Consider the following 27,330-nt stretch of genomic DNA (forward strand, 5'->3'; position numbering starts at 1 on the left):
AGATCGTTTTCCTTCGCTTTCTTTTCTTGTTATCTCTACGTTATTACTAAACAAACATCGAAATAAACGAGGGAGACAGAAACCTTGGCATTTTCGCTAACACTTGCTTATAAAAGACAGCTTACAGAATAGACACGAAGAGATGTTTAATACCACGTTCTCTCAAGCAATTAAGCAAAGTCTCGGAAATAATTAAACGCTTAGTCCGAGTTTCAATTAAGTTTCTTTCATTTTCCATTCCAATTATATCTTCTGTTATCGTTAGACATATACTGAAATAAACGAATGAAGCACGGAAACGTTTACGTTTTCCAGTATATCCTCGTAAAAGACGATAGATAGGATAAGCAGGAGAACGCGTTTTTAATACTCTGCGTCACCGTGAGCAGTTTACTTTACAAAAGAGGCCACGGTTCCTCTTATAATCGAGGCGAAACGCCAATTTAGCACATGCATACATGCACGAGTACTATGTTACCTGGCAGATCCTGCTTGTTGGCCAGGATCAGAATGGGAACACCAGCGTTATCCGGGCTCCTGGCTGTTCTGGTCAGCTCCATTTTTGCCTCCTCGAGCCGTTCCGCGTCGCAAGAGTCAACCACGAAGATAATACCGTCTGTGCACCGGGTATAAGACTTCCATAATGGTCGCAATTTCTCTTGCCCTCCCACGTCCCATACGAGAAAATTCACACCTGCGACAAACCATCATGGCAACCCATTTTACTTGTCTTCCTCTTTTTCTATAGCATTTTCTTTTTCCTTAAACGAAAGCTCTAAAGGGGATGAAACTGGTGAAACTATCGTTTAGGGTGGAAAGATGCGACTACATTGTTGGATTTGGGCTTTTGTATAATAAATTTATGAAAATAAATAATATTAATGAATCGATAAATTACAACTGGTAGCTTATAAATTTTTCGTTTACAATTTTATATCGGAATGGAACAAGTATCGGATTTAATAATAATTAGACCACGGATGTTTACGCGAATGATTGGCTTTGTAAAGGTAATTTAAAAAGATGCAAGCTAGGTAGAAATTTTGTTTCGCCGATTGAATGTGACGCGTGGGCTAGCTTTGGATATTTTACGTATGTCTCGAACAATAATTTCGAACGTAATTCTGCAAATTTATGCACTTTTGAATTTCACATAAATCTAATATGAAATAATATATATTCTACATTTTATTTTTATAATCTAATATAAAGGATCTAATAACGATAAAATCTAAAAATCTATAAAATTAGCTTGTGGAACTTTAGTATCGGATTTCAAATTATCAATAAGTTGTCATTTGCAAAATCTGTATTAATTAATACAAAAGAATCATTTATTCCAGAAATTGTTCGTGTTTCCATCACGGAAATGATCGATCTTTACACGATTTGCTTTTTAAAGATATTAAAAACCCTACCAAGGGGAATGTGAAAATTTGCCCTGCACAGTGTTTATCCTTTTTTTGTCCATGGAAAACGCTATGAAAATGCTATGTAAAATAACTGGCAGAACGTGGAAGGTAATATTTTTTATCCTGACGTTATTATCTCGAGTATAGCCCACGGTATGCGCATTTTAGTTGCTTTCACATCCTGTTTTAATTCAAAGAAATGGAACTCGTAGGACGCTTCTCTAATGCTTAGGAAACGATCGTGATTTCTTTTCACTGTGAACTGTACTTTCTCTAAAGCAGACACACCGGCATGCGAAGTGCAAAGGGACAAAAGAGGAAGAGGTTCTTTAACGCGATTTCCATCTCTCGACGCGATCGTTGCTACCAGGTTTCTGGGACAACGAGACCTAGTCGTACGAAGAAACATCGATATCGACATTGACTTATTACGTTGCCACGTACACGGTAACTGTAATAAATGTCCGTGTTAAGCGTTATCCTGACCACGTAATGGTTACGTGTTCAGTTACGATAGTTGCGCGTTCCAGCTATAGACGCTGCATTGAGAAAAATCATCGCCGCGTGACTTGTTTCGGTTTGTTACAAGATGACGAGAGTAACTCTAGAAAATTTTAAAGAATAGCATCGCTAGTAACATCATCGCTTTCCCGCGTTTCTCAATTTATGGCCTACGCTCGACACGACTTTCGAATGGCTCGCGCGCTGTGACAATTCCAGCCAACAAAAATTCGCCTGCTCTTCAAGATTAGTACGATAAGAAGCACGCGATGCATTTTCATTAAAAAATTTCCAACCAATTTCTATAGCCGGAAATTAAATAACAAGATAACCCGTGAATTGGTGTATGCAGCGCTAAAGAGCGCAAGCTAAAACCGCGGTAAACTCGTGTCTCAACGTTGATCGTCGTCGCAAGTATAGTATACTAAGAAACGTTAAGAATGATTCGACTTTACCTTTCGCTTTTCCGATGCCACCACGGATTCTCTCGCAGTTGAAGCCAATGGTGGGCACGGTGTTTAGGTACTGGTCGAACTTAAGTCGATACAACGCGGTGGTTTTCCCAGCACTGTCGAGACCGAGCATGGCCACGTGGAGCGGCGTTCCCGTGGGAAGTGCCTCGAGGAAGCCGCCGCTCGTGCCGCTCCTGCCCATGCCGGCACCCATTCCTCTCCTTCACCAGCTTCCTCCTAACTCGACCACCGTTTCCTCCCCTCTAACCCTCCTTCTTCGCCTTCTTCCCTTTTCTTTTATCTATCATTTAGATTTCTCCGTCTTTTTCCTTCAAAATCAATCCTCGATATCCGATCGGTCTCCTCTCGCACCTCTGCCGCTCTCTTCTATCCACCACTTTCTCTTCCTTCGATATCTCGGATCAATAATCCTCCGTTCTTCGTCTCAACGACCGCGTTCTTACTCTTGAAAATTCTCTTCTTCTACTTCATGCTGGATTTAACTGACACTCAGGAGGACCACCAGTGTTCCCTTGTCCGGCAGCTGCTTTTTCTTCCCCCGAATTTCTCTCTCTCCCTTTCTCCCTTGTGCACGATCCACCGCGTCGCTGCACCGCCTTTATTCCATGCTAGCTCGGTAACCTGGCCGTCTAGTTTCCAGCCTTTCGTTTTATCTCTCTTGAACCAGCCCGGTTCTTCTCGTTCCTGCCTTCTTCGTCCCTTATATCCTTCGCGTGGATGATGCTGGTTTGACTCGCGTCTCTGGGCCAACGTGGACGATCGGGGAGAGAAAGAGAAAGACAGAGAGAGGGAGGCTCTCCTCCGCTTTCGATGCTCGTCCCCGCCGTAAAAGGACTCGCTTCGAGGCCACGATCACTACCGCACCGGCTGAAAATGAAAGGAGAAACGTGTTAGCGATGCCTGCTGGCTACATCAGCCGCGCTTTTCACATCTCGTCTCTTTGCCCGTTTTTTTTTTTTTTCTTTTTCTTCCCTTTTTTCATTGCCCTGTCTCGATAGATCTCGAGTGTGCCCCGGGTATTTTGCTCGACTACGGAGATACAGGAATTTTAACAGCGGAATTATCGTCGATTAGACCGTACTCCTGTTTGTACGGTGAAACCTCGATAACTTGGGAACCTCGAGAACTTCCACGCGTATCGAGATTTCGTTCGTTTTCTTTGGATCCGCTGTGAAAACCTCTATAAATCGAGATGCCAGGCTCGCTTTGTCTCGATTTATTCGTCACGCGCTTAGGCGCGTCGCTTTACAAGCAGCTCGATCTCTGCATGTTTGAGTTTATCTCCATGGGGAAACTTAACACTAATCTTATCAGGCTCGGTCGAATGACCGGTTTCAAATTTCATTTAAAATTGTACAATCATTGAGATTTCTTTTACGAGGTTCATTTACGCAAATTCTTCTGTTAATAAAAATCGAGAAATTGATTAATCAGATGATATCAGAATGTATGTGAAACTGATATCAAATTGATGTCGAATCGATACAATTAAACAAACTTAACACGAGCAGAAGACATTTATGTTCGTAATTCTTGTAAAACCAAGTGCAATTTCTAGGCCGCCAGGCTAAAATAAATAAATATATATACATATGTACAATTAAAAGACGATTGGATTTATGCAAATTCTGCAAGCATTTAAGCCTTCGATTTTCCAACCTAATCTGTCTCTTTTTGAGGAAACATCGATATAGTAAGGAGAATGAAATTCCCGGAAATTCTTCTCGATCTCTCGATTTCCAACAAGCCGGATTAGGTTTGCGAATATAAGTTTCTTGAAGATAGAAGATAGATCTATGAAGCTTCACGAACAGTTAAATAAAGAATCATGTTCGAAATACCACAATTAATAAAAATAAATTCCACGATCAATTAAAAGGACAATCTCGATAACATGGAGTCGACCGCGTTTCAAAGTTGCTTCTCGCGATTTCTGCCTGTGATCGTCAGTATCGCGCGCTAATTTTTCTTTTCCACGCTAATCGCACCGTGTCAAATTGCCGTAAGCATGGAACGAGGGCTAACGAGCGAGAGACGAAGAAGGATCGAGATACGATTCGCGCTATTCCTCGCAACGATCGATCAAATTGTTAAATGATTGGCATAATTGCGGAGTATAGCACGGACTAACTATGCGAGATAAGAGTCAATTAATAGCGCGATTTAAGAAGGGCGCCGTTCGCTAGCAGTACGCTGTTGGCAAAAGAAAAAGAAAAAGAAAGCGAAAGAAGAAAAAAGAAAAAAGGTTCGCGAGAACGCGACTAACCTTGGCAATAAGGAATACAAATCTAACCACTCGACATGCAAATCCGCCGGCTGAATATTCCAGTTCCACGAGGCGTGATTAATCTCCGTCCACCAGGCGGCAAACTTTATGGATAACACTACGGTTACGGTTGCAGGCTACAGAGAATTCTGGGACCAAGCCATTAAACGTGTAATGTGCATATTGCGCGCCTTGTGACACACAGTAGAAATTTCGCTATGGCGGCGCGACGCTCTAAAACCCGAAGACGCGCATTCTCATTGCTTGTAAAATGTCGGCTAACCGTTCTAAACTTTATTTAGCTTAACCCTTAACCAGTTAGCTGTTGCGACCTCAAAGAAAAGCGTGTATCTAAAATGTGTCGCAGAAAGTAGACGACGACGAGTATACTCGTCAAATACATAGTATATTGTAATATAGAATTAAGTTGTAACGAGATGACTGTTTTTTATTTTTTCATTTTATTATCGCAATTTACTGCAATTAGTAAATTGCAATTCGAGCAGCAAATTGTACTACTTTTCGCGAGTGACGAGTATACTCGACATAAGACAGAATATTGCCAATTCTTGGTGACGAGTATACTCGTCAAACGCATAGTATGTACGGCTGTTATAATATAAAATTAAGTCGTAATGAAACGACTGTTTTATCCTTTCATTTTATTACCATTTCTTCGTGACGTGTATGCTCGTCAAAAACAACTAATTGGTTAAACCTACCAATCGGCTTCTTCCGATCCCGTGTCCGAGGATCAAATTAACCGCTTAAAGAGGATCGTAAAATAAGAATGGAAAAAAGTCAGCGCTTCGATCAGAAGCAGAAAAGTCCGCGGGAAAATTCGATATGTGCTTGTATCAACAGATGTTAATAATACGTAATAACCGTGTGTAATAATATGAGCAGAAAGGAAAGGAACGTAATGTCTCGCCTAAGGACTGCGCGCACCAAAATAACCCACGAATAATTACCTGGCTAATTAAAAGAGCATAGCAGCCTTACTGTAATATATGCCGTAACCAGCAATTAACGTCCACATACTCTACGGATGTAGATATAGAGAAATAGACGAACACAGAGACACGGAATAGAACCTGATACAACCCTAACATCGCGAAACTACACATCGAACGCATTAAGCTTCCTCAAAGAAATAAATGTGTACACTAAAATCTAATCGGTCTAAGTCTAATATCGTCGCTAATGATCCTGTAGTTGATACGAAGGTTAAACGTGTAATAAAAAGAAAAGAATGTAGGGATCCAGTTATTTCAAGTTACCGCTCTTAATATAGAAAACGGTGTTGCTAATAGAGAAATGGATGGACGGATGGCAATACCTGCAGAAATATATTTGAAAATATCATGTTTGCAAATACATATATGTATTACAAAATAATTGTATAATTCTAAATTATACAGATTGTAAGCGAAGAGTATTTCTTTTTAAATAATAGAAGTTTAAATTTAGGATGGTACGAAATTAGGTTCGAAAAATACGTGTATGTATATTTCTTTTTTTCGATGATAGAAATGTAAGTTTTTAACGATGCTTGCTTACCCACTTCCGGAAAGCCTTCATTTCCTATGGGCAAAATAATTTTTTCGAAGAAGAACGCTAGCGGTGTACAAAGTTCTTTTTGCCATACAATTTTTACTAGCAAATGTAAAGATGCATTAGCCACACGTTAAATTTCTTCCACAAATTTTCGTGGTTTGATGCTTCAATGCACATAACAGAACCTATTATCTGTCGTTTTAATAGCATTCCTTTTTTTTAAACAGTAGAAGATAAAATTTTGCATAACATAAATTAACAATTATTTCCATTATGAAAGGAAACGAAGAATGAATGTAAAGTTTAAAAATGCACGTTAATCTTGACAAAAAGCACTTCCTTTGTTTTTTTCTCAAATACTTTTCACAATTTAGCTCAGTAAAGACTATTAGATTTTAACGTTTTTTCTTTCAGTTGAAGAAATGTATTACCGAAAGAAGACGAAACGATTCGTTTATCAATTAAATCTTCCTCAATTTTCATCGCAAATTTTTCCAACAACCTAGTAGCTTTGCCGTGAGGCGCAATTTCCCGCCAAAAATTGCAACGCGCCACGCTGTTCATAGTCTCGTGCGGGAGAACTCGTCCCTTTATCGAGCCAGGCGACTGTAACCTCGTTAAATTCTTTTTGGCCGAAGCAGAAACAGGGGAAACGAGACGGCGAGGCAACTTAGAGTTTTAATTCTCGTCGGACGCCGGTTATTGCACGCTTTATTCCGCTTAAAAATAGCCTATGCTGCTCGGCTGTTTAAGCAGCAGATAAAACGAGAACATCATCGCTAGCCTCCGTGATTCCATGGTGGGCGAACATGGAGAACAGGCTCGTGCCGTGATCCTCCCTTTTGATTGTTTCTATTACCGTAATTTACGATTACCATTATTCTCGGCACCGTTTCGTCGACGCTGCGTTTTGCTCTGGATCGACTTAATACAACGTCGAAACAGCGTCGTCCACGATTTATCGAAACGCTCTGTATATCAAGTTCTTCACGCTCGTTGGGAATTTAATATAAAACTCGCTGCGACATACGTATAATATAATAATACTATTATAAGTATTAGGGTTGCTCTTCATTGCTTATAGAGAGATAAGCTTGGAAAATTGTTGGAAAATTATTGAAAGAATCACTGGCAAGAATTATTAAGATACAATTAGGAGGTAATTATTAGAAATTATTGGAAGAATTATTGAAAAGAAGATCTTGAGCTATGAGCAATCTACGTATTCAACGTTGTGATAAAAATCTCATCAATCGTATATGTAACAAAAATAATAATATCAGAATCTTCCTTTGATCAACGCTTAATTTTATCATTCGTTTTATCGATTCTTTTCTTGCTACATATTCGTTAATTCCGCAAGATGGATTTTTTTACATTACCCGTCTGAGTTGTCTTCTTGATGCAATTCAAATCTCTGAATGGTGTCTAGATGAGAGAATTATATCGTAGAAATTTTATTATCGTAGAATAATTTATTACTGTTCTATAAAACCTTACTATTTCTGTTACAACTTTCTCATAAAATATTTATCACATTACATTTACGTAATATTTTCTCTTCGATTTTGTTTTGTGGAATTAAATAAGAATGCAAGATTCAAATAAGATGAAGACCTAGGAGTACAATTAACAATACTCACACTCCCATACATATTTAATAATCTTCAAAGAATTAATTTTTTTATTAGATAGGTTAAAACTTGCTCGATAAATCGCAATTATATTCGATCGTTGAAAACAAAGAAATAATAAGCTATACGTGAATTGCTGCTCGTTCTGTCAGTCTCTTCCGGTCTATTGTTCCGGTTTTCCGGTGCCTAGTATGGCTTTTTTCGTCAAGTTAGGTGAATCCTTTATTCTTATTTCCGTCACGATCGAATCCACGGCTCGACTTCCGTGTTCACCACGATTCGATCGTTCGATTTCCGTACATATACGTGTGGACAATAGAACCGTCGACTGCAGGCGAATAAAAATATTTGTCGATAGCTGATCCCGCCTTATAATAGGCGCAATCATCGACTACCTTCTATGAATCATTTTCCACTTCTCTTTCCTTTTCCTTCCTTTCTCCTTTCCTTTCGTTCATCCTCGCGATTATTATTGTTTCCCAGATTCACCATTTTCTCTAATCACGCAACTGGTCACTTTTGTTCTCACCCCTTTTTAACGAGCTCGCCGCAATCACGATCTCCTTCCTCGGTTATTTACCTATTTAATTGTACGCGACTCCGAGACGTGTAATTTTGCAGCTGAGTACACGCTTCCTATAATAACAGCCGAGAGATCGTTCTGATAAAAAGCGCGAGTTTATGTGAGGATGATCCTCGTAAATCGTTGAGAAGAATATCGTGTGCGTGACTGATTGAAATGATTTCCTGTGGCATAAATAGTTGCTACCGAATATATGCTAATTTCATTTTAAACAGCGCTGTATAATTCGGATATTTTTAATTTTTAGACAGGCTTCTCCTATGAATTGTTTCTTTGAGATATTCCAATTTCTTCTCTTCTCTTTTCTTTTTTTTTTTTTTTAAAGTATAGGACGATTTTTCTTTGATTATTTATTATGTATTTTTAAAACGATACAAGAAATGATTTTCACGTTACCTATCGGTAGAACAAAGTCGACAGAATAAAAATTCGCTGCTTAAATCGATCTCGATTGCAGACCTAGAAATAGTTATTTCAATATTTTTCTTTTTTTTTCGATCTCCCGCGAATCAGAGCTTCTTCTTCGAGTTGTTCTTTTCTGCTTCTTGTTTCCTTTTGCAAGTGGCACGAAAGACGTAAACGACGCTCGTATCAGTCGATACTCTCACCAGCCGCTCTTAAATTCTGCGCGTGGTCAAGTCCAGGCTAGACGAAACTCGTAATCCGAACGTGCTGAAGTGAATTTAAGGCTTCTCGGTAAGAGGTGAGGCCTTAAAGAACACGAGTCACAGATAACTAAGCCAGTAAACCGCAAGGCAAACACTTGATACTCGTTTTGTCTGTTTGCTTGTAACTTCGATCGTCTTTGATTCGTTTTCAACCTGAACTATCGTTTCGCGTTAACACACTTGGTTAACAACTGGTGTTTCTACCGAATTACGCAACAACCATCGTCTATCATTTGCATATGAGAGAGAAAAAAATTATTTGCAAAAATATTTTATACTTTGAAAGTCGATACGCCCATCGTAATCGTGTTATAAATAAAAAAATGTGGAGAAATTATGCAGATTGTGCGACAGGCACAAAGAGGAGAACGTAAAACGCGTATTATTGTTAGAATTTCCTTTGTACGAGACAGTTAAGGACCTGAAGAAAAAGAAACAACGGAGGAATCGCTGATAAGGAGAATTGAAAATGAAGCACGAAAACTATTCTACCATATAATTAGAATGCATATGCAACAGGCAATGAAGCTAAGTTACGGTCATTTCGCAGGAACAAATAAAACGAACTCGAAGATTCAAGATCTCATTGCACGCATCTCCTCCTAAACACTCGAATAGTACAGCAAATAGGCGTAGCAGTAAATGTAGTAATGGGCTGATAAAGCTAGATATAAGAGCATTAGGTAAAATTAAATATAAATAAAAGTTAATTAAAATACAAATGTATATGTTTCCTTATAAAACTGAGTCGGATAGTTTTAAAATATAAATGAGCAAATAGAAGGAGGGGAGAAACAAATGTAAAGCATTCAACTTTCCAGCGTACGTGTAAGTGGCAAATTGTGATGGAAGATAATCTGAATTATACGGTAAAGAGTACATACAAATATTAGAATTTCTTTAAATTTCATCAAATCGTAGAATCTAAATGGAAGAAACAACGACAAGGAAAGATACCAGGTGAATATCAGAAATTCTTTTTCACAGTTAAAATGTTTAGAAATAAAATTCATTAACTCGTAAATTGGTCGAAAAAAAGGAAAAAGGAAATATACGAAACGTTAGTCCTTCGCGAGTAAAATGTATCTTAAAACGTACACTTTACAAAAATACTAAATTTCTTAGCACGTGTTTTCATCGTGCAAAGATGAATCAGTAAAAAGTTTTTATTGCGTGCAGCGTCTAATAACGTTGTGTTATACGAAAGAGGATTCGGTAGCAAAAGAGCAAGTTCAAAAAATAAAAAAAAAAGAAAGAAACGGGTGAAAAAGGAAAGAATAATAGAGGCGTAAAAGGAAGGCGACGAGTGCTAACGAGTTTCGCGTCGATGGAGAGGAACACTCTGTTTTCGAAAAGGAAAAAATATGAAAGGACGTAGAGAACGTGTGTTCAAAAATGTTCCTGCTGGCAGGTGCGGCCGACTGGTCCAGAAAAAAGGAGATAAAAGTGGGCCGGGATGCAAGCCAATGCAGATGCACATGCACCAGATGCAGTTTACAGATATTGCTGCCAATACTTTTGCTCGCGTTTTTTTCTTTTTTTTCATCTGTATTTCCCCTGTTTAGCTTTCCAGCTTTCCATCGAATAAAACATTCATTTATCGACACCATAGTGGCGATTAACTTTCTCTCGCTGTTCGGCTGGTACGTTTCAGAAGGTTTATCGCGTATGGTTAAAATAACAAGAAATACGACGAGTACACAAAAAATGGAATCGCTACGTGTCTCGAGAAATATAAAAATTTAAAGAAAAGTCAGTAGGAATTTCGTTAGGAGTTAGAAAATTCTTTTGTCGAATATTTATTTACTGGAGGCAACGAAAAATATCATTGATATCTGCGGCGTCAATTTCCAATTAAACGTTAGGAGAACGTTCAGTAAAAAAACTGAGAAAGCGATTCCAATTTTTCATGTATAACGCGCGACAGCGATCGGAGTTTTACGATAAAAATATATCTAAAAAATCTTGACAAAATTAAACGACAAAAGAGTGGAATATATTTCGTGGTATTAGTGAGAGGGCGAAATATTGAAACAGGGGGAGGAACGGCAGAAAGATGTACAATGAGAATAACGGAAATACGAGATTAAAAATTCCTGTAAAAATTCATGGAACAGAATTTACGATAAAAGTACCGGTTGTAATCCCGATGGAATACTCTCTACAGCTCGCTGTACGATTTTTAGGAACACGATTATTAATTTATCGAAACTACTACGGTTTCAAGTTTTATAGATTCGACAATGAAACTTGAAGCATTAAACGTTTCCATTTTTATATCCTGAAGATGCTTTTTCTATAAAAAAGGGCTCAATTTTATCACAGGATGATCGTAATTAAAAGCAACAGAAAATTTTCATTGCTACATATTCTGGTTATTTTCTATATTATACATTCTCTTTCGAGCGAATATTTTCTGAAAAATTTACTTTCCCTAGTTCTGAAACCATGTGATCGTATCTCTAAATGATTACAATGCAAATTAATGAATTTCCCAATATTGAATGTTTGTCTTCGATATCGATCGTTACACGGATGAAACTGCAAATCCATTAAATTTATTAAACGTTTCCTTATTTCACAAAAGAAGAAACTCAAGTCGCATAGTAAAAATCGCTAAAACCGCACAATCAGCGAAAACTATTCTCCCAATTAAGCAGATCGCGAAACGAAGTGGTATTTAATTCCTACGTCCTGGCGTAATTAAATTTAATACTACTTAATGGTATTTAATTTCTATTTCCTAACACCACAAGCGGCATAAATTCCCGAATAATATATCGTGGCGTGCATTAAACGCATGATCGAGTCATGAATAATTCACGCGGTTCGCGAGCATAAATTTCCGCGAGTTCCATGATTCCAAAAACGATCCCCGAAAATTCCGGTGTCGAGCCTTCCAATTTGTATTCATCGTGTACAGACAGACGTAGCTCGGTTGAAACTTTGATCCTCAATTATGAGCAACGTCGTTAACGAACGTTCAATATAATTACAAGGCAACGCTCCAGGAAAAGCTGTACACGGGGTTCAATGTAACATTAACGAGACGCCGTGCTCTCTTTTTCTCTTTCAGCGAAACGTTTACACGTGTAAACAGCGACGATTCAAAAGAGGGGTTGAAAGAGCACAAACACACCCTTGGCGAACCGCCACTAATTTCCAGTCGCCCCCTACTTTCTCTTCCTTTTTCTCTCCTTCCTCCTCTCGCCTATTTCCTTTTTCCATCTTTTGTTCCTTTTTTTTTTTTTTTTTGTTTGCACCTTTCCTTCCTCTACTCTAGGGTTTCATAGTTTGAATCTCGAGCACGCAGGAAAACACGGCCTGAAAGCGCGATAGATCGACGCGATTCTTTCGATTCCTGAAGAGAGATACGACTCGACAAGCGCGTTATTTTGCAATCGTGTATTTTTATCTCGGTGTTTGAAGGGAAACGCATAGAAAGAGAAAGAGAAAGAGAGAGAGAGAGAGAGAGAATGTTCAGAAAACAAGAACGTTGTGATTCTTTCCTTTCTTTTTTTTTTTTTTCTTTTCTAAAAACAGCGGAGATTCGTTTTTAATTACTGGTGTTTCCCTTGATTTTTTTCTTGATACTTTTGAGAAATTGAAATCTTGTCGATTCTTTGTTTAATTATTATTATTAGATTTAGAAGCTTCTGATTTCTTTGCTTCGACAATGATTGTCAGAGACACGTGGGTATTTTTTACCAAATTGATATTAACAAAATTGATGTTTACCAAATGAGGTCGCTTCTATTAGTTGCTAAAGCATTTTAATTATAATTGTTTAGGTGTATTGTACAGTATATTACAAGTTGATAGTTGTACCGTAGAAAATCTTTCGAAATGAACGAATACGACGTGCCAGTGACACGTTTGAAACCCTCGAAGAATCACAGATATGTCATCTGATCATTGTGAAAGTTTAAAATGCAAAATAAGTTTTGTTGATATTAAGACTATCTTCTGTTTGTCCAGAAATGAATACATTCGTATGTTAAACCACCCTGTATATAGAAATATATAGAAAATCTGGACCAAAGTATACATCATATTGGAACAAACAAATTTCTATTTAAATTTAATTTGTTTAGTTAGGACTATAAAAATACAAATTTACGCAAACACGCAATTTATATCTAATTGCTAGCGATGTTGGTTTCAAGTACAACTATTCAAGTAAAAAAAATACATGTCATAATATCTATATAGCGGATGAAATAAATTTCTATTTGAATTCAATTTGTTTAACCAGTTAGCTGTTTCTAACGAGTATACTCGTCATGAACAAATGGCACTGTTTTGTGTTACGACGAGTATACTCGTCACGCGTAGGAAGTAGTTACAATTTGCTGTTCGAATCGCAATTTATTGCAGTAATAAAATTAAAAAATAAAACAGTCATCTCGTTACAACTTAATTCTATATTACAACAGCTGCACGTACTCCGTCTTTGTCGAGTATACTCGTCGCCGCTTACTTTTTGCGACACATTTTAAGTAGGCAATTTTCAAAGACGTTGCAACAGCTAAGTGACTAATTACGATCATAAAAATATGAATTCACGCAAACATACAATTCATATCTAACTACATACTAAAGGAATGTTGATTTCAAGTACAGCTATTCGAGAACAAAATACACCTTACAGAATGTCTATGTAGTAGATGAAATAAATTTCTATGTAGATTCGATTTGTTTGTGTGCACAGAAATATGAATTTACAGGAATATGCAAATTACGTTCGATTATAAAGGTTATCGGTTTCAAGTACAGGGTTAAGGGATCGAAACTAAAACAAGCGTCACAGATAGAAGCTGAACGATGACCCAGAACACCAGATTTCTCTGGCGCTCTGTATATATTTCCTCTCGTCTCTCCCGGTTTAAATTTGATTTACCTACTTTTGCACGTGCATGCTAACCTGTATACCTGTCTTCTTGGCCCGTCAGTGCATTCGAGGTCACATAAATTATCGCCCGTAACACGTACACCTCCTGAATATTTATAGAAAACATCACACGTCCCCATACCCTGCACGATCTTGCATAATCGTTAAATAACATTCATCGTCGTAACCGTCGCGTCACGTGAAAACGAAAAACGACGCGTGTCCAACTATAGAAACAATCGTCGATTTCGTGTTTAATCTCGTTCAATTTCGCGCCGGTAAATATCTCACCGAGGGACTATCACTCGCTCGAGTTGTATTTTTATGTCTCTGTGAAATTATCGTGCGACAGAAAATTGGGGCAGATATATAAATTGCAGGGGAAAACGGCCACGTATCACCTCATCGAATTTTTATGCGTTTTAAAATTATAATACGCGGGGAAATTGGAGCAGATATGAATATCAGAGGATACGATTGTTTATTGTGCTTCTGCTATACGAGGGAGAGCGACGATTTTTTTTTAGAAAAATTATCGTTTTAAATATTGTACGAATTTTACGAAAGCTCGTGGAATTTTTACACTTTTTAAATTATGATCCCTAAAGAAATTGGAGTAGAATGTAAATTTTATGTTATAAATAGCTTTCTTTACAGGTGGTGGGAGAAAGTTTGATCTTTTTATCGCGCTTCTGAGATACAAAGAAGACGAGTAAGTTTCAGCAAAGCTAACGCACTTTAGCTACTCTCCGAATGTCAGGAAAATCTGTCGTACGTCGATTCGTCGAATTTTGATGTACTCGCGAAATTAGTACCTTGGGTATTACTCAAATTCCACGAATACACGACATAAATCAACGAATCGCGAAATCATTGTTTTTCTGTGAAATTATCTCGTTCCAAGGAATTACAGCAGAGATAATCTCAGAAAATAAGATTATCATAATTTTCGGATATAAGAAAGATCGACGCAAAAATTTTAGATATTTCGAGTACAGTCAAATTCCTACGTTTTTAAAATTATGATTCAGGAAAAAAAAGAGAAAGAGAGGAAGTTTTTCGTAAAATTAACATCTTGAATAATCCTCAAATTCCACGAACGATGTACATCGTTAGGAAACGAGTAATAATTTCAGCAGAATGGGGAAACCATTAAGGAAAATGGAGAGCGTTATTCAATCGCGATAGCCGAGTGAACAGGATCGATAACAGGATCGTGCATTCCAAATCTTTCGGCGTTTATGGACGTGGCAAACGGTAAATGGAAATGTCGAGATTCTATTTATGGTGAAGTTTATGGTAAATAAATTCGATCGGGGTTACGCGAAACACCGATCACCGATCCGACTAAACGTACCGCGAGTTTTAAGGCGATCACTGTACGGATAAAATGATTGCATGTGATAGCGCAAAGTGACAATTATACTTGCAATTTTCCTTTTTCCATCGTACAGAACGACATCATACGCCGTGACAACTAATTGTGTGATTTGTTCGATGCCGTAAATCAAATGCGATAGAGATCATGAAAACGATAGAATTTTCTTTTTTCTTCTCTTCGAGAATTCTTCCAACGATTCGTCCTTTTTCTTTCTACTCTGTTTCCTTGAAAATGATGCCTTAGACGGACCAATTTTACTCTATATTTGTTGCCTACTTTCTCTTCTACGATAACATCCTAATTTTCTTAGAAGGTGTCACGGATACGGCATTATCGCGTTAGAGACGAACGAAAACGCGGCCTGAGGTTCTTATTTCGGCGGCACGAAATACCGCTCGAATCGTTCGCGTGCCGTGACGTTACGTGAGCCCGAGAATCGGTCTGTAATTTGCAGCAAAGGCGAGGTAATTAAGATTTGCTGCTTGATCGTTTCAGTGATTCGCGTGGAACGCCTTGGATACCGATTTAAGCAGACGTACGAAAAGAACTCCATAACATAGGAATTTCACTTAACGATATTGTTAATTGGTTCGTCTAAAATGGAAATCGTAGCTTAAGTTTATGACCTTTTTCATTAACTTGTCAGATAAGTTAAGTATTCTGAAATGGTTTCCCGACTTGATCTACACGCTTGGAAAATTCTTGGCAACGAAGGGAGCTTTCGTTATCTCATGGGCCTCGGGCTACAGTTTCATGTTAAACGTGTTTATTTCCAACTTTTTGCGACCTACATTACGAAAGAAAATGGAACACGAAGATTGGAGGAAAGGATATCTTAAATCACATTCTCTGTCCTTTATGAGACAATAGTTTTCAAATTGAAAGTGAATTGCTTTCGTGTTATCAAAACTGCTCTCTCATTTGACTTTGAAACTAAACATGTATTTTATTTATTATTATATTGCTGATCGTAACATTAAACCATTGGAAAACATAAAAATATTAAGAATATTAACCACAAACATACCGACACCTTAATGTTCAGTATCTTTATATATTGTATAGTATTATATTGTTTAGTCTATATATGTATATATCTATATAGTATATACTATATATAAATTGCAATGAGTCAGACTAAAGTATAATTGTTAGAAGACTGCCAACAAGTCAGGACTGACAAAATTAATTGTCAAAGTAATTAAATAAATAATTATATATAGCTCAAATGGTGATAAGTAAAGAGTAAGACTGGACTAAGTAAATGTAAGGAAAACAGTTGTAGAGAACTTGCGAAGAGTCATGCGTAAGACCGGAAGCTCCTCGAAGCCGAAAGACAAGAGACGATAAAAATACAAAAAAGAAAAAAAAAAGAGAAAAAGGGAAGATAATAACTTTGATTAGACCTAGTAGGTTTTTTTCCACTATCAGCTATTTCATGTTAAGATACCCTTTTACGTTAAAATCAAAGATAAAAAGAAATACACTCATCGTGTCCTCTTCCTGTGCTCTTCGCGTCTAACAGATTTATATAGGCGATAAATCAAGTGAGAGAAGGGCTGAACGAATAAATTCTTCCTGTTGCAACAACTATGAGCTGGATGTAGCACATGTAGGCAATCGAAACTAATAATAGACTCTACTGGGTCTATAGTCGATCGTCTACAGTTTATGTACGAGGCTTCGTATCCTCACATGGAGAACTTTGGAGTTCAACTCCACCCAAGCAGAACCTGCGATTCTCAGATTTCTAATATATAATTATCCTAGATATCCATACAAGGCGTCCTAAATATTTAGAAATCCTTTCCGCGCACAAGTACGTGTTCTTTTATCCTCCTGGTAACGCTGTTTGTTGTTTTTACCGCAGGTGAGTCTTCTGGCACTTCGTGCGATTTTTTTATTACTGGACTTTGCTTTCCCTACTTCCTCGTATAGCTTTTTTATTCTTCTCATTTGCCTTTTTTATTACTGCAGCTGCATTTTTAATGGCATTGCACTCCGTTTTTCGTAGCCATGGATTCTCTCCCTCGAAGCTTCTGTGTTGTTTCGTTCGTTTTATTATTGTAATTCTCTCTTTTTTTTTTAGCATTCTCGCACTGCTTTTTTTATTACTCAAAATTTCTCTTTTATATCCCTACGTTGCTGTTTCTTTATTGCTGCAACTCCTTTCTTGGTATCTTTACGCTGCTTCAAACGTGATACAAAAACATACAACCACTATTCTCGAAAGAGTGAAAAATCGATGTTACACGCGTACTTTTGGAAGAGACAGAAAGACACAGTTCCAAGGTAACTGCGCTGCTATAAACGAATCTTCAAGTCCTTGTGTCCTGAAACTGGCGCAGATTGCTTCTTTCAGCCCTCGAAACGCATGTACTTTAGCTCTTGACCCATTTTACGACCTTTAAATTGCTTAATCGAGCGAAAATGAAATCCCTAACGTACATGATCAAGTAGAACAAAATTGTCGTCCAAGTGGTCGACACTTTTTATCTCAAAGCAGCTCTTCTTAACTATACAATGTTGTATTAAACTACATATTTTTAGCAACAAAATGACATAAAATTCAGAAAATCAACAACACTATGCTTATCGTATTTTCAAATTTATTTTCCTCGGGAGCAAAGCGTCTTACGAAAAAATTTGTTCTCTCTCGCAGATTATTTAGTTCTATACAGTCCAGGATCGGACATGTTCGAGTATACCCGACCAAATTTTCAAGCTCGATTTTCTCGAAAACTAAGCCGTGAATAAGAAAATTGTATCCTATAGCTTTTTCTTATTTTTCCACCAGAAATCCCGTGGCACCCGCTTTTACGCGTTACTCTGTGTATTTAATTATCCTGACGTATACGTAATAACGTTGCTCTGCCAGGAAACGCATTCCCTGCAACCATAGTTTGATCCAAATGACTTTCGCCGGTCGAACGGCATATTTCTTCCACTAACTGTACTTGACTCTAGTCTAGTTTCCATTAAAAAATGTGTAACGCTACATGTAGCCCTGGGTGTCATTGCACGAATTGATGGCACTACGTGATGCTTCAATTTAAAGGCGCGCTATATCGTGGACGCTCCTGTATCAGTAGGAAGCTGGTTACATCGACTAGTTAAAAGTTATTCCTCTGCATTAGGCGTCGGTGTAGTATCTAGAACGCGGGACTGTGCGAAGGGGAATCAGTCTATCGAGCAAGTGGGCCTCGTAACTCACGATCTCTGCTGATAACCCTCGCTTAACGATCCGCCGACATCGTTGCTCGTCCCCTTATCGAGATGCTAATAATGGTGCTACACGGTCAAACCTTGCGATTTCTAGATAAATCACGCGGTGCAACGTACTTGAAAAATACCGGCTTGCGCATCTGCGATCCTCAAAGACACGGAGGAAACAATGTTGATGCAGCTAACTGTGGAAAACGACGGTAATTATGAGAAAAAAGTAATTACGTAAGACAAACCCCTTTGTGCCATCCAATAGCTTTTAATATCGAAAGTCTTGTTTCGATGCAACAAGAATAATAAAACATACGGATGATAAGAGGTTGAGAATTGAATGTTTATGCGAGGGTATCGGTCATGGTTTAGGTATGATTCAAAATTCAAAGAACAAGAGACGTGGTATTTGATTGCACGTAACAAAAATGTGTATCGTTATAGTATCTTTAGAAGTACGATTTGATTAAGAATTCTTGGTAAATTCCACTGACAATACGCATAAGATACAAATGAGGATGAAGCGCGAGTTGATACTCGCTCAAGAAACTGAAGAAAATAACACGAAAGAAAGGAAAAGGATTCTACGTGCTTCGTAGGAAATTTGGGAGAGACATTTGAGAATGGAAGAGAGAAATAAGAATTATCGTGATTCCATAATTCAATATTAAATATTTTATTGCTTTGTTTTATATTTTATAACGATGGAATTGCAGTATGTAGCCCAACCCAACATTCCAACAAATATATATGTAATATTCTGCTAAATAGAGTAAATATGTAATATCCTTATTGCCTAGTAACTTGTAAAGTCTCACATAAACTTTCAAAAAATTATTTATTTAACAGATATCGCTTTCCTTCGCGGTCGGACGCTGCTAGCACATAGAAAAAATGTATTTATCGCAGAACGAAAGAACCGGAACTGATACGACTGAAATAAAAAATTCCCTGGCAACAGAAATATGCCAAGTCACGTAGAAAATTGATTTGTTTATTCAAACCGCGCGATAAGATACGAAGGAAAACCTCTGGAATCGAAAGCTGCGCAACAATCGCAAAAAAAGAAGCGGAATTTCAGAGTCGATCCCATTTGGGCCAGACGCAGTTTTCCAAACTGTGCCATGGAATATTTATGTACCTCTACTTCCTGTTACTTTATGGAAAGCATAAACCTCCGTGAAACCCATGAAACCAAGGAAAATGGCCGATCCATCTCTGGGAATCGAGCACGAATATTAATAGCCCAACGATCGGCTGAAAATTGTCGGTCAGAACGAAATTAAACCGGCGATTTGGCAACATTCACGGGGATCGAGGAACAATTCCATATGGTGTCAAGGCTAATAGCATTTAATAATAGAAAATGGGTGAAGGAGTGAATCGTGAACAGCCGCGTAGATCTAAAGAGGCTGACGCGTGATCACTAAATGTTGTCAAAAATGGCAAAACTATACGATTGCTGACGAAAGAATTGGAATTCCTTACAAGTACCTTTTACGAATGTATCATGTGCGTTATACAAAACGTTTTGAAATTTTGTTAGAAACGCTATGAGTGCCAACTGTCGTGATTACATTCATAAAATTGTATTGTAAAGTGTATGTATCGTAAATTGCATTAAAAAGTGTGGTACTAAAGGTAAATCTGAAAATGTACATGTATTAGATTGTCCCAAAAGTTTCTGCCGTTTCATAAGGAAATAACAGATGCTTAGAGCATTTTTACACCTCAATTTTTACATTTCATTACATGTTCCATTAGTTCAAAGCGATCGTGTAACGTTAGGTATCTTAACAGCTGCGTCTTGTGTCTTCGAATTTGGTGCAGCATCCAAGTGATTCAGTTTTCTGATAAGATGAGAATATGATAAGACGAGTCTGGATTGTTTGAATCTTCTCTGTCCTCGCGATCATAGCTTATTTCACGTGTGCGTTTCTTCTTCTGATTTATGTAAAAAAGTGTTAACAGTTTCCTACTATACAGTACATGGTGTATATATTTAAGAATATCGATCACGTGCAGTTTTTAAAAGAACAAGCCGCCAAAATGTCGTCGAATCTGCATTGACAATATTATCGTGAACGTTATTGATCGTACGTGGGCCGCTCCACGGAAACGTTCGTGTGTGGCACGCAAGTATGTGGTGAAACCGCTGCCATACGTGAGAAACTGGGTGTTAATTAGACGAATGACTGAATTAGCGGCGTTTATCCATGGGAAAGATTGTGTGTTCACTTTCGTACCATGAAAGTAGATCCGCCATTCAGTTTCACCGCGATTGAATTTAAATTCCTCGTGTAACGTCATTCGGAGTGTGCTGTGTCTTGGCAAATCAGATTAACAGTTCCTCTTCTAGGATTCTCAAGCTACGGTTTAATAAGTCAATTGCATGCTAATTAGCCAAATTTGTAGGATCGTTTTAAGCGGATAACACGTGGAGTTAACGGATTTCTAATTACTGTAATTTATTGGCTCATACCGCTAAATAGATTTCGCCATAAAAAGATTCGTTAAACTAAAAGCTTTTTGTATTTAGAAAAGACAGACTTCGATGACGGTCAAATTTGGGGACACGCATTAATATTACTAATTTATGTTTTGATAAGGTTTATGACGTGATGTGATATCGGATCCGTTGAAATATACATTTCCTTGATAAAATAAATCACTTCGTGAAATTTATGATTTAGAGAACGTACGACTAATTCATGTTTTTGATCAGACTTTTGATATGATATCAGATTCGTTGAAGTTGACGCGTCCTTCATAAAATAAATAGCCTTATCTAGGATCTGTTTTAGTACAGACCATATGGACAATAATTAATACCTTCGTAATTAATGTAATTTATCGATGTATATCGCCAGGTCTGTTCACAAAGAGCCATGCTATGGTCACGCGTTTCTACGCTCAAAGAGGATTAATTTCGATAATACTCACTGATGCAAACATATGCATCGCTATGTACGTGATACTAATCCAGATTATTAGTATTCGATAGTGGCATCGGATCAACTATCGATAGCTACACTTAACTTCAATCCTTAATAATTTCCCAAGTTCGTCGTCCACATACGATAAGTTATTCGTATGAAGCTTCTCAAAGTAAATGATTTTTTTCTATAATTTTATTTATTTTTAAAAAGTGGAGTAGTGACAGCAAATTGCAAAGAAAAGTTCTAAATACGATATTTACAAGCTTAGACTTACGAATGCAAAAGATATGCAAGCTTATTAATATTTATAATCTTATCTTAATATTTTCTTAATATCGTGCCACTGAAAATTCGAAACAAAATACATCAAAGTCTATTCTTTCGAGATAAAACCAAAGACGTAGCCAGTTTTCATCGTCGAGCAATATTCTCTCTCTCTCTCTCTCTCTCTCTCTCTCTCTCTCTCTCTCTCTCTCTCTCTCTCTCTCTCTCTCTCTCTCTCTCTCTCGACATACAAAAGACAAAAATGATCCGACTAACCGAGCGCGATAAAAAGAAAACAACCGTGAGTTTTCATCGTTTGAACGATTTCGACAGAAGGGACAGACCTGTCGGTGTCCTGGTTCTATTTGCGATAAAAGAAAAAAAAGGGGAGTAAATACACGCGCGAAAAATGCCCGGCATCTTTGCTGAAACGTGGCGTAATCTGTAACAAGTTTGTAATAACGTTCTTGCGGGAAAGAACGTTCGACGATTACCAACCCACGTTCACGACCCACTTCGTCATCTAGCCGCTGGCTAAATACGACAAACATCTCATCTAAAGCTTTCTAACTCTTTTGGAGATAATTAAAAACGAAAATATATTAGATCGGTGCACGTGAAGCGTAATTCTGTTCTCGATGTTTGAATTTTGCGGCCCAATATCATCCGTCAAATTTTCTTCTATTGGAAATTATCGATTATATCAAAGAAGAAATTTTCTACTCGTTTAGAAAACGATTGCATTAACGCACGAGTTATTTGAAAGAAAACTACGAACGAAGAACTTGTGACAGCTTAGTTCTAAAAAATATTCCGATCGCAGAACCTGCAGTTCTTACAAATTTGAAACGATCAAACTAATTAGCTACGGTAGAAAGACTGCATTGTATTATATGGAAATTACTTCGACTAAACACGTGACAAGATACGTGCAGTCGAAATTTTATTTTAGAAAAGAACGTTTCGCATGCATGAGCCTAATACAAAATGCTACGAAGGAGTTCTGATAAAAAATTCTAAAAAAGTTGTGAAAAAGTTCGAAGGAACGAACACAGGAATATGAACGAAAGAGGAAGAGAACAAGGAAAAAGGCTTGGCTGATTTCTCTAACAATAGTTTCATCGCAAAAATGCGAAAGATTGAACTAACTTCCGTGCAATTTGCTCGTGACGAATAGTGTTGCACGCAACGCTATTTAAAGGAGAAAACAAAAAGAAAAATTCCAGCGATTCACAGCAGCGAATTGCATACGCTATACGAGAATATGTTAAATAATTTCCACGAAGGTAGTCAGGATAGATAATAAGTGTTCCGAGTTTTCGTTGGACGAATAACGGGCAACAAGCGAACTCAGGCTATTGCACTTTATGTCTCTGGCTGCAATCTGTACGCACAGTCCGTAATAATTACGCTTCCCGCGTGCGTCTTACGCATTCGTAATTATGATTTTTCCGGTAAACTGGGCTCATTTCCGTTATGTTCGCTATATTTTTCTCAGATAATGATTTTAAAACAATTTTTTTAATCAATGGACCAAACATTCGCTGAGAGCGAACAGATGAATCTCACGGCCGTTGGGAACGCTCGGAAAATTCAATAATTTCTTGTCGGAATAATTATGAGAAGTGTCGGATGGTTTAAAATACATGGAAAAATTGCTACAACTATAAACGTGCTCATCGCTCAGAACAGTTGAAATATTCGATAATTTTTAGTCGTAATAACTCAGAGAAACGTCGGATGGCTTAAAATGAATGAAAGAATTACTACAGCCATAAATGTCGTGATCGCTCATAACATTTGAAATTCCAATAATTTCGAGTCAATAATAAGTCAGAGAAACGTCAGAAATAAATCAAAAAATGACCAAAGCTATAGACGTCGCAATAACTCGGAATACTTCAAATTTCAATAATTTCGAGACGTAAAAGCTAAGAGAACCGTCAAATTGTTTAAAATAAATCAAAGATATCACGATCATTCGGAACACTCGAGATATTCAATGATCTCTAGTCATTATGACTAAAGGGAGCATCAGATTGTCTAAGATAAACGAAAGCAACACTAAAGAAAAAAATCATAGACGTCGTAATCCTTTAGAACACCTAAAATTTCATTTTAATTTCTAGTCAGAAATAACGAAGAGAAGCGTCAGATTATCCAAAATAAATTACGAATGGACCGCATTATAACGTTCTTTAAGATAGTCCGTCAACAAGCTTGACAAGCAAAACGGAACAAAAGAGGACGCGCAAGCTTGTGAAAAGTATGAAAATGTTTGGAGATGCTGGCGGTGGTGTGAAATTTGCGAACATTTCAGCCGGAGATTATTCAATGCACCTATACAATGCAGCTGTGCTGCAATCACGATGCACACAACGCCGCGCCACGTTTCAGCGGTGGCAAAAAGAAAAAAAAAACAAAAACAGGAAGGAAAAAATACCGAAGGAGGCTTTCACTTCACGCCCGATGAGCAGACGGAACCGTCTCGAGGACTTTTCGTTTCGATTCCGTGGCATGTGCCGTTTTAATGACCTCTGAAATCTGAAGAAAAGCCAACGTAGTAGTTACTATTTAAGGAACGTTAATTAAACTTCAATTAATCGAATCCGTATTCCGTGAATTAAATATCACCTTAGAAGAATAACACGCATCTTTAACATTCGACGAATAAAATTAGATATAGCAGAATTTTCGAACACACCCTTAGGATTTGCACGAAGATGAGCGCAAGTTTGAAGTTCTTTCAAAAGTACGTCCAAGATCGATGATAAATGAAAAAAGAATGTGAAGTTGAATTGGTGGAGACTGAATCTCAGATTAAATTAACGGCAAGTTTAAAGTTAAGTCAATGATAAGTTCAAATTTAAGTTAAAGAAGTTCATAATCAACCGAAACGACGAGTCGTCAAAATCAAGTCAAAGACAAGTAAGAATAAATCTAAAACTAAATGAAAAGTATAGATCCGGAACAAAGTTCAACACGTTCAACTCGTTACGTTCAATGAAGTTAAACCAAGTTAATTTAGATGAAAGGTTTGGTCAAAAGAAGTCTAAGATTAAATAGAGAATAAGTGTGAAGTTAAGTTTAAAGCGAAACTCGAATTTAAAGCTATCATTGAGTCGATGATAAGTCTAAGAAATATTCGAACTTGAGCCAAGATCAAAGTATACTCGTATGAAAATGTAAATTTAAATCGACGAAGAAATATTTCGTGCTTAAATTTCTAAACTATCGCGTATCCAACCAGAATTTATTCTTTCACGATTCAACCATGAACACGTTGCAGCACGACTGTACAACAAAACTACGATTTCAGCAATTGGAAGCCCGCCACCTATCGTGTCGCTGTTCCATCATCTCCCGCGGATAAAAACGATCGACTCGGTTGAAATTAATACCAGAAGGGGAAAAAAGTGGAGGATCACAGTGGAGTTCTGTAGCAGTACAAGTTGTTCACCCGGAGAACTCATGACGCAGTGAACCGGGATGATGCTCGATAACATACCGTTACACTGATGTAACAGACCTGTCGGCCCGTAAACTTACTCTTGCGTACAAATACACGGAGAAAAAGAAGGTACAGCCTTGAAGATCGCGGAGACCAGATGATCGTTACTTCAAGGATCACCGATCTTCGCCAATTAAACCCGTCGAAGAACTCTTTTTTCACACTTCTAAGTTTCTAGCTATCCAGACTACTGTAGGAAACTATAAATACCTTGCCTGAACTATATCCATAGCGGCCGAAGGATTTGCAGCAACGAGACGAAGCGGCTGCAATATTTAAATCACGTTGGATCCTTAAGAAGGTTCGTTTTCGAGATTGGTAAATGATTATTTATTCGAAATTTGTACGAAATAATAAGAAAATATCGAATTCGGTGAAAAAACGGTTGATAGGAAAGATTTCAGTTCGGTTAATAGAGAAGATGTTTATTAAGGAGATAATGTTTGATTCTCTTGGAATTTCTTTGTCGAAGAAATGATCCGATTCCCACTGGTTTTTGTTAGTTTTCAATTAAATTTTAGCTGAAGGTGGACTTTTCATTTCGAATTCAGCGCGAATTTGTTCAAACCATAATAGGAATTATAACGAAAATTATCTTCCACGTTTAATTTCACGGCTAGTGGTCTGTGACTTTGCATTTTTCGCCGAGATTATCGATGTAGCTTATCAATCTTTTAATAAATACACGCTTGCGCTAAGCATCTTGTAACTTCTATAATATATATTTGCAGATGTTTAAAATTCGTTTGGAATTTCCATCGCCATAACTATGACAGTCTCGTTTACACTGCTAATCGAATCTCAAAATATTTTCTATAGCACGCAAGACTAATAACTGTAATAATAGCCAACCAGCTGTAATAAGCTCGTAAAACTTTTCCACATGTAGTATTCAAATACTGAGACGGATCACTGTACACACAGATAACAAAACCTATTAAGATCTTGAAAATAGAGAAAGACCAAACAATTTATCTAACTGTTTAATTTTGCACGATTTATCAAACGCACCCAGGAATCTCGTTCTCCGGAGTATAACCATCGCGCATACTCTGAACTACAGCGGGGCTTTAATTTAAGAATCCACCAGTCCCGTGCAGTTTCCTAACGACGTCCATTATTATTAATAACGCTGTTGGGCATGCAGCTCGTCGTATGCAACTGTTGAAGTTATGGAGGTTTTATTCTTCGACGCGGATGCTGTCCAACGCGAGAAAATTACGTGAAATCGCTCGGCTCAGCTTTTCACGCATCCATGCGCATAATGAACTGGGTAAATGGGCCACGAGCCGAAGACGTATCGCTTCTAACACGAACACGTCTGAGGAAAGCGGGTCGGCTGCTCTTCCTTATCAATTGAGTGATCGGCTTATCAATGGGACCGTGTCCGATATTGTTGCCTGGTTTTAGTCCAGGAAATTCCAAACGTTCCAGAAAATTGTTAAATCCGCTGTAATCGTCCTTAAGCGCTCTCCTCTTTCCTTTTCTTAAGGGGAGTTTCTCGCGTAACCAGTTAAGAAGAAAAATCGAGAAAATATCTTCCACGTGAATCAAAGGTAAAACATTTCAAAAATATACTTCCAAACTTTGAAAGCCGAATTCCAAGGAATGCTGCCTCCTGTTTTGTCAGATGCGTCACGGTTCAAGAATCGTTGACGGGAGCACGTACGTCGCTTCTAAACGCGTGTTTCTCCAAGCTGTGTTAACACGATTTAACATGTTTAAACGTGACGCACACGATAACTGAAAAGTTAATTGTTCATCGATCGTCGATCAATTGCGTGTAAAAATTATTCGCTTTATTACAAATTTCTCCAGGCTCTCCAAATATCAAAGGCTACGATCGAGCCTAAGGTATTCGTCCGATTTTTTATTTATAAGATTTATTTATTTCTTTTTTTATTTGTTTATTTATGGCAGTTTATATACGCCTCGATGAAAGTGAATACACTCACACTGGTGTACCACGTTGTCATTCATTTTGTCATTAGCTTGCGTTGATCGGATGTGTCCAGGAGATTCGCTGCAAGACTG

At 37.7% G+C, this 27,330-nt stretch overlaps 1 protein-coding gene across 1 annotated transcript in view; it reads right to left on the bottom strand.

Moving 5' to 3' along the window:
• Nucleotides 1–27,330, bottom strand: part of LOC132913661 (ADP-ribosylation factor-like protein 4C) — a 53,090-nt gene that overhangs the window by 9,173 nt on the left and 16,587 nt on the right. The window contains exons 2-3 of the mRNA XM_060972156.1: nucleotides 2,369–3,253; nucleotides 479–694 (exon numbers count right to left, since the gene is read on the bottom strand). Coding sequence (XP_060828139.1) covers nucleotides 479–694; nucleotides 2,369–2,579 — 427 coding nt within the window. The 5' untranslated portion in view covers nucleotides 2,580–3,253. The remainder of the gene's footprint in view (nucleotides 1–478; nucleotides 695–2,368; nucleotides 3,254–27,330) is intronic.

Source organism: Bombus pascuorum, chromosome 13 (assembly GCF_905332965.1).
Source record: "Bombus pascuorum chromosome 13, iyBomPasc1.1, whole genome shotgun sequence".
Classification (NCBI taxonomy): Eukaryota; Metazoa; Arthropoda; class Insecta; order Hymenoptera; family Apidae; genus Bombus; species Bombus pascuorum.